The sequence below is a fragment of the Hipposideros armiger genome, unplaced genomic scaffold (genome assembly GCF_001890085.2).
Source record: "Hipposideros armiger isolate ML-2016 unplaced genomic scaffold, ASM189008v1 scaffold_231, whole genome shotgun sequence".
In the NCBI taxonomy this organism is placed as follows: domain Eukaryota; kingdom Metazoa; phylum Chordata; class Mammalia; order Chiroptera; family Hipposideridae; genus Hipposideros; species Hipposideros armiger.
In genome coordinates this window covers 799,166-810,210 of record NW_017731581.1, presented here as the reverse complement: position 1 = coordinate 810,210, position 11,045 = coordinate 799,166, and the positions used below count along the sequence as shown (strand labels likewise).

Below are 11,045 nucleotides of genomic sequence, written 5' to 3'. Positions count from 1 at the left end.
TATTTTTTTCTAATTATTATTATTCTGATTCTCTGGAGAACCCTGACTACTACACCTTGCCAAAGATTTCTTCATTTTCAAATGAATTGTCCATTCCTTTATAGTTGTCTAGTATGTGGACTATTGTGCAGCAGCAGAAATAAATAAGGTAGATCTCTACGCACAAATATGACTGCATCTCCAACTCACTCTGTTGAGTGAAAACAGCAAGCTGTAGAGTGACACTCTTTTGTAAATTTTTTTCCTCCAAAAACGAACAAAACAAAACTAGGAACAAGGGAAAGCTACCCGAAGGTGTATGTAAGTGTCTAGCAAAGAATCTGGGAACATTCATGCCAAACTAATAACAGTCGTTGGTTCTATAAAGGTGAAGAGAAGACCAGGGTAGGCTGAAAAGGTTTTCATTTTTACCAGGGGAATGTGTATTATTTGAGTAATTAAAATTAATTTTATAAAGGAAATTAATCAGGGAGTTGACCAATGATTTGATTTGAAGAACTGAACCCGCCTGACCCATGGTCATGTTACTGCGGGGGCATATGCACAAGGGATCTCTGTTACTGTGAGGGAGGTGTTTTAGGACAGGATTTCTGTTACAATGAGGGGTATTTCAGGGCAGGATCTCTGTCACAACGAGGGGGTATTTTAGGGAAGGATCTATGTTACTATGAGAGAGTATTTCAGGACAGGATCCATGTTACTGTGAGGAGGTATTTCAGGGCAGGATCTATGTTACTGTGAGGGGGTATTTCAGCATAGAATCTCTAGTACTCTGAGGTAGGTATTTCAGGACAAGATCTGTTACTATGAGGGAAGTATTTCAGAGTAGGATCTGTGCTACTCTGGGTGGTATTTTAGGAAAGGATCTATGATATTATGTAGAGTATTTCAGGACAGGATCTCTGTTACTATGGGGGGAGTTTTGAAGGCAGGATCTCTGTTAAGATATGGGGTATTTCAGGACAGAACCTCTGTTACTATGAGGGGTATTCCAGGACAGGATCTGTGATACTATGAGGAGGTATTTCAGGGCAGGATCTATTGTTACTATGAGGAGTATTTCAGAGTAGGATCTATGTTACTATGAGGAGTATTTCAGAGTAGGATCTATGTTACTATGAGGTGGGTATTTCAGGACCTGTTCTCTTGGGAGGGAGGGGTCCAGGTCAAAAGGTGATGGTTTGTGATTGGATGTTGCTAGGGAGAACTTGGATTGTATCCAAAGCTGGAGAGAGGCCACCAGGAGGTTTCAAGTTCCCCAAGAAGTTCATGAGCAGAGCCTTCTGCCCCCTAGCTGTGGAGAAGTTTGACTAAAGTAGACAAAAATTCTTCATTTTAAATAAAGAAATCAGGCTGCTGCCGTTAAGGAAGCCTTTTATTAACATCCCACCCCAAGACGGGGTTGCCTCTAGGTAGAAATCTGCTCCCCAATGAGACGGGTCCAGGGAGGCAGGTGTATTTGGTGTGCTGGTTGAGAGGTGGGGTACGGGGTGACCAGATGAAAGTCTGGCCAGGTCCATTTCTAAACCTCTGTATGTCCTCTTGGTGCAAAGGTACGGCTCCTGAATACCCCCTACTTCTATGGGGTCCCAGGAATGCTGCGGTGGGGCTAGAGATGCGAGGCAAGGAGCAGGCCAGGGGAGAGATTGGAGACCCTGGGTCAAAGGCCTGCCTGAGGGCCAAAAGGAACAGGGCCTTGACCTAGGCAGAATTTTGCCGTGAAATGATCATTTTACATTTACCTTAAAAGGGAGAGGAGAATTGACTCTTACTGCACACTCTCTGGGTGACAGTTACTTTATACATAACACATCATTTAATTTAACATGCCACCAAAATCCCAAGTTGAATTTCAGGAGTGCCGACTGCATGCCACTTCCAGAAACCCCCCCTCTCCTTCCCCATTTCCATTTCTTCTTCCCTTATTGAAAATATCACCCCCCGTCCCTGGTTTTATGTGTCTCTTGATTTCCATGCTATCTACATGTTTTCATCTTTTCCTCTGAGACCCAGAGCCTGTGCCCTAGACTCTTTATTTAAGAGTTTCCTCTAAGCCTCAGGATAACCCTAAAAGGTGACACAGCCCCGTCTGATAAAAGCAGGACTCAATGGCAAATGAGTGGAACCCATTAGAGGACATCCATTTAGTCGTGTGTGGGCACATACAAGCCATGTGGGGCACTGAGGTGACACACAGATGTCGCCTCCCTGCCCCACTCGGGGTCCACTTGAAAAGGGGTAAACCACCCAGCAAGGTGAGAAGGTCAGCCTCCCTCCTGCTTCAGTTCTCCTCACCTCTCTGTATCGTCTCAGACTCCCAGTCACATTGTTTCTTCCACTGCCCGCATTTTCATTGGCCCATCACCGTGCATCCCCATTGGCTGTGGGGGCCAGTAACAGGCCGTGATTGGTCCCTGCCTGAGGTGCTAGGTCTGTCTTTTGCCCCGGGCAGAAGCCAAGGTACCTACCCCCTCAGGCTGAGGTGAGGCGAGGCCTATTACTCCTGTCATAGCTAGCACCACTGTCACTACTATCAGGGCTTCAGTCAGCCTTCAGCGTGTTCGGGGAGTGGGGACGTCGTGTGCATTGGTGTCCATCCCTCTAAGTGTGAGTACTGACTAAACAGCGCTTGAGCATGTGGGTATTGATGTACATGCGAATTGATTCAAGCCGGTGCAACCGAACCAGACTAATGTGAGCATTTGTATATGTCATTGTGACGGCCTCCATATTTCTGAGAATAATTTTGGATTTTTTCACATGATCCAATAAGCACAAGGAATCAAAGCAAGCTGCCTGCGGGTTGCAAAACATCACCCAGTGTATTGTATGTGTTTGCCTAGGGTTTGCTAATGAGAAGGAATCACACTCGAACGTGTTGTGGAGTATGCTTAAAAATGACTGAAAGTTTCTCTGAACCTTATTATTTTTTTAAAATTTAGTCTAGGGAGTTTTTTAAATGTTAGCTTTTAAGCGGGTATAAAGGGTTTTAATGGGAAAGTATTTGGTAATAAAAATATGCTTTGCTTTATAGATGAGAATTAATAAAAATATGACATGACAGTATGAATCTTCACAAAATGCCTTTTCAGGAGAATGCACCAATGAAGCAGTCTTCAAACTGTGTTAGACTAAAGGTTATGCTTAGCAAGCTGATCTGATGAATAGGCCGTAAGTTTTCAAAAGCAAAAATTTGTCCGAGCTATGGCTGTTCTGCAATGCCTAATATTATTTTTGGCCCTGATTTCCTGCAGAATGAATGAGCTTGGTACAGAGAAAGTGCCCAGGAAACTGTCCATGGTGCTTCAGTCCCCAGAATTCCTTGAGATGCAGCTTCCCAAGCTGCTATGTTCTCCATGCTCTGCTGCTGTCAGAATACGAGCACTTATACTGCTTGCCCTTCTCCAGATAGTCAGAGAATGATCACAATGACCTTATAGAGGCAGAAATGTTTACACTGTAATCTACTTAGAGACTTTTTCATCTCCTTTATACAGCTAAAAAAATTAACAAAGTACAACGTAACGATCATCTTCAGAACCCACTAGAAGTTGGACAAGGCAAACCCACTTCTACTTCTCTATTGCCATGTGACTTTTTGCTTTCATAGGTCGAAGAGTGCATTCTCTTCTTTTTTGCACCTTGATGTATTTTTATTCATATCTATACTCCTGTGTAACCACTGTGTACTCAGATCAAAGTGGGGTGCATTCTTGCTATAGGAAATATCTCAAAGGGTGAAACACCTACCTGTTCAGCTGTAAAGAATAAGATCTCAGTGTATGTCTTGCTCTCTTTGGCCACAGCAGTCACTTAACAAGTGTCTGGTGAGTACCTACAATGTTCTGGAAACTTCCTGGTGGAAAGCAACAGAGCCCTGTAAGTCGACTATGAGCAACTTGTGTTTTTAGGAGCTGAGCTTAAATAACAGATTTTGTGTAATCTGTTGTTAATTGTGTATCTGTTATTGATGCTATTCATTGGTTTGGGACCTTTCACTTGGGAGTGGTACCCCCTTTCTTCCTGTTTCAATCTGCCTTCGTTTTTTTTTTTCTTTAATAGTGTATCTTTATTATTTAGGGACAAAAGAAAGCATAATATTACATTGCAGCTTATCATGGCGGCCTCTGGAGAAGGCAGCAACCCCTGTGACAGAGCGACATCCAGGCCCCTGGCACAGCTGCAGGAGCTGGAGCCCCACGTGGCCCGCAGACGCCTGTCCCAGGCCCGCCACCGAGCCACCATGTCAGGGCTCTTCAGAAACCTCAGGGAAACTGTCTACTCCCAGTCTGATCTCACAGCCTCAAAGGTATGGGGACCTGAGTGTGGGGAGGAAAAGTTTCCACATGTGGAGGGACCATGGAGCAAAGTGGGGACTGGCCTGGGTGGGTCAGCGATCAGCTATGGGCACACCACTGTGCCGTGTGTGCTGCTGCTCTCACTCTGCTCGCTGCCAGGCTCCACAGCCTTCTCTCTCCCTCCTGCTGGAATCAGTCAGCTGAGAAAACACAGCCTCAGACCTGGAAAGGGGCTCCTGTGCCCGCAAAACCAGTCTCTGCAGTGGGAGGCCAGTATTATCTTTTTAAGTATCATCTGTCTCTTCCTCAGTGGCAGGTTTTGAATAAGGCAAAGACTCATATTCAGGAGCTGGAACAAACTTTGGATAATCTGCTGAAGATGAAAGGTAATAGGTCCTACCCACCATCCCCATCGCCCTCCCCGGGAAAGCCCGGCTGGTTTTTCTGTTGAGAACAGAGAGATTGGGTTAAACCAAGTGAAGGGGTAGTTACTGAGTGCCTACTGTGCGCCAGGCACTGTGCTTGAGCCAGGGCTGTGACGAGATTCCTGGCCTGTCGTCAGTCCCTGCCGGCCTGCAGGACAGATGGAAGTCACCAGGCTGTGAGAGTGTGATGAGATCCTACGGGGGTGCTGTTGAAGGGTACCTGATCTCACCTTGACAGGCCAGAGAAGAAGTGGGTCAGTGTTTGTCAGGACCTGACTCCCGTGTCGCACTCGTTTTGGGAGAGATGGCTGCTGGTGAAATATAATCTAATAAACCGATGGAAGCTCAACTCCAAAAGGGATACTTTCAATGTTTTGATTGAGATGGGCCAGTCCAAGAAGCCCTTCCCCCCAGTCTTGTGCTCTTCCTCACATCTGGAAAGAGGGGTGAAACTGGACTCTTGACTCCCTAACACTGAAGTGGGGTGGGCTCAGGGGGAGGGGAGACTCTCCACCAAGGCCTGGCTTTCCCTTCTGTGACCCCGACCTTTACTCCCAACAGAATCCTTCAACCTGGAGGATGGGAATGCAAACAGCTTAGAGGCGGTCAGGGAAGAATATGCCAGGATGTACTCCAGAACGCCCAGGTAAGAACCCCCAGCAACCAGGAGAATGGCATATGCTGGGCTTTTCCTGCTCTGCTATGTCACAGCAGCTCCCCTTCCCCTCCGAAATGCAGAACAAATGAAGTGGTGCAGCCCACCCATTTAGAGCTCTCTTGTGCTGGAAAGGGTTCTTTTCTATTTTAGTCTAATAACATGCGTTGGATTTTTTTTCCCCTTTGGATTATAAAAGTCCATGCTTACTACAGAACATGTCAAAGATGCAGAAGAGCCCAAAAAAGAAACTAGAAATACAAATTGCTTCACTTCTCAAGGGACACTAACGCTGATTTCAAAGCACATTCTTCAAGGTTTATTTTTTTTAAGTCTGCATATTATTTTATAGAGAAATGAGATCCTAGTTCTCATTGTAGTATATTGTATTTCATATTGTAGTATATTCATATTGTTCATATTGTAGTATAGCTTTAAAAAAAAACTCTACTAATGGCCTTATTGAAGGACGCATATGAAAATAAGGAAAATCGAAATCTCAGCCTGCTTTCCAAGCTTCACAGGAGCCTGAGAAAAGCCAAATTGGACTTCAGAGAGGCAAGGAAACCATAGCTTACACAGGTGGCACAGATGCTGAAAGAGGACCCTCGTTTGCAATGTCACACTCACGCTCTGAAAGACAGGCTGAGAAACATCTTTCTTGTACTTTTATGATCTCGTTTTCTCTGTTTAATTCCTATGCCATCTGGGCTTTTTATGTGTAGTGTGTGGGTCAATTCTTTGTTGTGCTCTCAGAGGATGATAGAGCCCCATACACCATGTCTTTATCCTGCACAGCAGCCTGGACATCAGAGGCAATGGCTGGACCTGAGGGTCCTAGCTCTGGTGGCCCCAGGGTAGGTCTAGCACAGTTTGGCCTCTGATGAGACACAGCAGTATAAGCCATTTTACTCACTCTGAAAATTGGACCACAAACTGCTTGCTATTTAGAAACTACCCAAAGCCTGCCTAGACAAAGGGATGCTTCATTCGCTCTGGGTGGGGTTACTGATGACTTTTATTTCCTTCTCTGTGCTTTTCTGTATTTCCCCAATTTTTTAAACGATGAATGTGTGTTATATTCTAAGGGGAAATCATCAAGGGGGAATGATAAATTATTCAATTAAATTCACATTGGGACGGCCAGTTAGCTCAGGTGGTTAGAGCACAGGCTCATAACACCAAGGTTGCTGGTTCAATCCCCACATGGGCCACAGAGCTGCGCCCTCCACAACTAGACTGAAGACAACGACTTGACTTGGAGCTGATGGGTCCTGGAAGAACACACTGTTCCCCAATAAAATCCTTTAAAAAAACAATTCATATTGTAGACAAAGTGAGAATACAGAAAAGAGTAAAAAGGCCATGGTCACCTACAGTCACACTCCATACACCATTTTGGTCACAGAAGATGGGAGGCAGGTGGTGTGCGTGTGTGTTGTGTACATATGAACCTAACGGTGTCTGTAGCCGAATTTTACAAATCAGCCTGGGCCTCACCTTGAAATCAGCCTGGGAGATGGTCTCAGTGAGGTCGGAGTCTTCATTGACGGTTCTCAAGGAGTTAGCCAGTAATCCCTACCCTATTTATCACATAAGCCACCCTTTCCTTATTGGTCTAAGATACAAACTTTAGCACATACTAAAGTCTGATCAATATCTGTATCACTTGCCCACATGAGAATGGCTACATTTCTTTTACAGTCATAATAATTCAGGGGGATTTTTCACTAGTAATATTATATACCTACAAAAAAATATACACCTACAATACAATGATTATACACCTACAAATAATACACCTGTGATGCCAGCATAAGACTAGTTATATTATAATAAGTTAATTAAATTATGAGCGAGCTTAAATGTCTTTGTTTCAAGATCATTTGTATTTCCCTTCTTAGGAGCTTTTTGTACCTATTCTTTGCCCATTTTTCCTCTTGGGTTGGTATCTTTTTCTTATTTAACTGTAGAAGCTCTTTATATATGCCAAAAAACTAGCTCCTTTCTAGTATTTGACTTGCAAACAATTTCCTCTTGGTCATTGATTATTTTGCTTTTGATGTTTTTGGTTTGGTTTTTGGCCATGCAAAAATGAAGTTTAATCTGTCAGCCTGTTATGGTATCTGAGTTTGGGGGAATACTTAGGCTTCCTCTGCTCTGAGATTTTTTTTAAAAAGAAGAATCCTCCTATGTTTTCTCTGGCTCACTTGCTTTTTAACTTAACATGAAACTTTGGGGATTATTCCTATCAGTACAAAGAGATTCTGGGGATAAGTCCTGGTTTTCCAAATTGTGTCATGTTTGTTTCATCCTCTTAAATGTGTGTTTTGAAGAGCAGAATTTTAAAATTTTGATGAAGTCCAACTGAATCATTTTTTTCTTTTATAGACTGAGCTTTTGGTGGACACCTAGTAGTTCATGTTTTTTGGCGTTATTGTATTATAAATAGTACTTTTTAAATTTCCAATTGCTCGTTGCTAGTATATAGAAATACTATTGATTTTTGTTTATTGTTTTCTTCAATCTTGCTCAATTCCCTTCTTAGCTATAGTCATGTTTGTAAGTTCTTTGGGAACACACACACACACACACACACACACACACACGTCAGACAATTAAGTTTGCGAACTTTCCACCCTTTTGTGTGTGTGTGTGTGTGTGTGTATTAAAATTGTATTAACAGTTTTCATGTCCGTGTTCACGAGGGGCATTAACCTGTAGGTTTTGTTTCTCTTTTCCCCATAGCCAGGCCTCAAATAAGGTTCATCAGAAAGGCTTTGCCAACTGGGGCTCCATGGAGGCAGGCGGGGACAACGCTGAGGAGGAAGAAGAGGAAGAGGCGGAAGACCACAAAGAGGGGGAAGAGGAGGAGGAGGAGGAGGAGGAGGGGGAGGAGGAGGAAGAGGAGCAGCAGCAGGAGAAAAAAATGGAACTCCTACACCCCGCAGTCACCTTGTCACCAGACCTCATGGAATTTGAACGGTGTGAATAGCCGAGACAGGTGGTTTTGTGCACGGCTGGAGCTCCTGTGGAGAAGGGGACAGAGGCCCTAGTGGGGACAGGCGGCAGCCTCAGTGTGCTCTCCGGCCAGGCCCTAAGTCACGGAAGCTCCAGAATTTCCCTGCAGGATGGGTTTGGGGTTGGGGCTGGCAGAAGGGCTAAGTAGTCTTCAGGCTACGCTTGCAGAGCATGTAACGTACAGTGCGTTTACCTAGACTGGGTGTTTAATTGGGGTGCCTTGGCGGGGGCTAATTGATGGGAACTATGAGGGCTAAAGCCCCCCCCACACACACACACACACACACTCACACACCCCACAAGTCTGTTTTTGGCAGCATTCCTGGTCTTATAGTAAGATGACGAATGGCTCGCCCAGACTCCCACTGCCACTCAATGCCCCTCCACAGACTCAAGCCCCTTGGCAGTCGCATTGGCTTCTGGAGTGTCGGCTTAGTAAAAGGAGGCCCATTCCACTGAGCCTGGATTTGGGGCCTCCAATTAAAGCAGACCATTCCCGTTCATTAATGAGCTTAGAATTTTAAGCAATTTTCCTGTGGGATGAGAGCTGAGCCAGCCATGCCTCTCATCTTCTCTTCTGCTGGGCAGAGAGCTTCCCAGGATGCACTGGGGGACTTGGGGAAGGACCTTAAAGCACAGATCTGTCATCCATGGCCCCCAACACGGTTTCCGCTTCGCCAGGGTCAGGGGCACGCAGAGACTCGTAAGGCTGAGCGCCCGGTGCAGCACAGTGCTGTGGCCGGGCCTATGTGGAGCCCACCACCCCACAAACGGCCTCCCGAGGAAACGGCTTCCGGAGGGCCCTTAGGCCACTAGCTTCAGGTCTGGGAGATAGTGTCGTTTCTGTTCCAGGTATCTCAACTTTTATAAGCACACGATGGACCTTCTGGTCGGGAATGGGATTGTGTCCTCTCAGGACGTGTCGCTCCCCATCGTCTCTGCGGCTGTCTCCCACCTGTGGCAGAACCTATCTGAGGAGTGGAAGGCCAGTCTCCTGCAGGCCGGGCCGCAGAAGCACAGCGGTGCCGCGGGCCCCGCCGCAGCGGCCGGTCAGAATTCAGCCTGTGCCGAGGACAGCATGAAGGACAGCGGGATCGACAGCCAAGGGGCCAGCTACTTGCTCTTCTCCACCCCAGAGGAGGTGAGCAGACCCTGTGGGTGGGGTGGGGTGGGGTGGAGGGGTGCATGGGAACGACGTTATTACCCCAGGCTTGGAGGTACCAGGGGCCTGCTCCGGGTCATTGAGCACGTTGGAGATGCTGTTTGGATTCTGGCCCGCACAGTCGGTGTCTGATTTGCTCGACATCATCACGACCAGAGAACAGCATTTCTTTTTCTCTTATTGGTTTCCTGGCCTTCTCATGGGGATTATAGAAGAGAAGGCTTAGAAGGCTGTATCAATTAGGATCCTTTTGGCTGCAAGTTTCTGGCTCATTAAACCCTGAAGAAATGTACTACTCACACTGGGAGGTCCCAAGGCAGGGCAGGCTTCCGGTTAGCGTGTTGGCGATATCACCATGGACTTGCTTTTCCCCTTCTCTCGGCTCCGCTTCATCTTAAGGCTGGTTTCTTGCCTTTTCCCTGCCCCGTGTGACTGTGGAATGGCAGCTGGTAGTGATCGAGCTGTCATTCCTCCTCCTCCTCTCCATCAGGTAAGAGAGAGAAAGATTTTCTGTGCTCTTCGTTAAGGGCCAAGGAAGAACTTTTCCAGAAATTTCCACCAAACCCCTCCTCCTCTCTCATTGGCCAAACCTGGCCAGATTACGAGGTTACTGAGCCAATCAATGACTGGCATAATTGAGATAGAATTATGTTTGGACCAATCAGGCCCAATCCCTGAGAGGAAGTCCATTCCTACCCCAAAGAACATTGATGCCATTTGGTGAAGTTGGCTTGGGCCAACTCAGGGCTGGGTGACAAGGTGAGCAGAACAAAGAGCAATTATGCCCAAGGTAGGGACAGAGCCACAGTTACGCTTGCTGGGGCTTCCAAATGAGCTGCAGTGAAACCTCTGTAGTTCCTGATCCATCTGGAAAGGTTGTGCTGTGGAACAGGTCCTGGACTCCACATCCAGGTGTGCCCAGGAGGTATGCCCTCTCAGTCCTGAGAGGCGCGGCCCCATACGTGTGCTGGGCACTCCAGAAGAGCCACACAGAGCCTGGCCGTGCCCGGCCCAGGCTGGATCATGAGAGGGCTTGCTCAGGGAGGACAGTGTGTGGCCTACAAATTGGGTAGCTGGCTTGGTTGAGGGCAGGAATTTAGGGCCTGGGTCCCTGCCTCAGGTCTGCCAGGGAGGAACACGGAGACAGTGGGCTTCTAGGCTGATGGACATCGGAGCTCAGGACTTTCAGTTACCCCTTTCCAGATCCTGTTTGAGATGACCAAAGAGATATCAAAACAGGACAGGGGCCATCCACACAACCAGAGTCTGAAGGGATCAGCCGAGAGGGGAAGCAAATTGTAAGATGACATGAAAGGCAAACACAGCTCAGGGCCAGAGAACTTTCTCTCCTCATCCCAGGGGGGCCGCCTGTGTGAACAGGGTGCCAGATGAAACACAGCATGCCCACTTAAATTTCTTTTTTTCTTCTTTTAATTATTTTTTATTATGAAATACACATTTTTTAGAATTAGTTTCAGCTGTAC

General features: G+C 46.5%; 1 protein-coding gene across 1 annotated transcript in view; it reads left to right on the top strand.

Moving 5' to 3' along the window:
* Positions 1-2,635: 2,635 nt before the first annotated feature.
* Positions 2,636-11,045, top strand: part of STRA8 (stimulated by retinoic acid 8) — a 16,310-nt gene continuing 7,900 nt past the window's right edge. The window contains exons 1-5 of the mRNA XM_019654781.1: positions 2,636-2,694; positions 4,081-4,309; positions 4,609-4,684; positions 5,285-5,369; positions 9,252-9,540. Of these exons, the coding sequence (XP_019510326.1) occupies positions 2,636-2,694; positions 4,081-4,309; positions 4,609-4,684; positions 5,285-5,369; positions 9,252-9,540 (738 nt within the window). The remainder of the gene's footprint in view (positions 2,695-4,080; positions 4,310-4,608; positions 4,685-5,284; positions 5,370-9,251; positions 9,541-11,045) is intronic.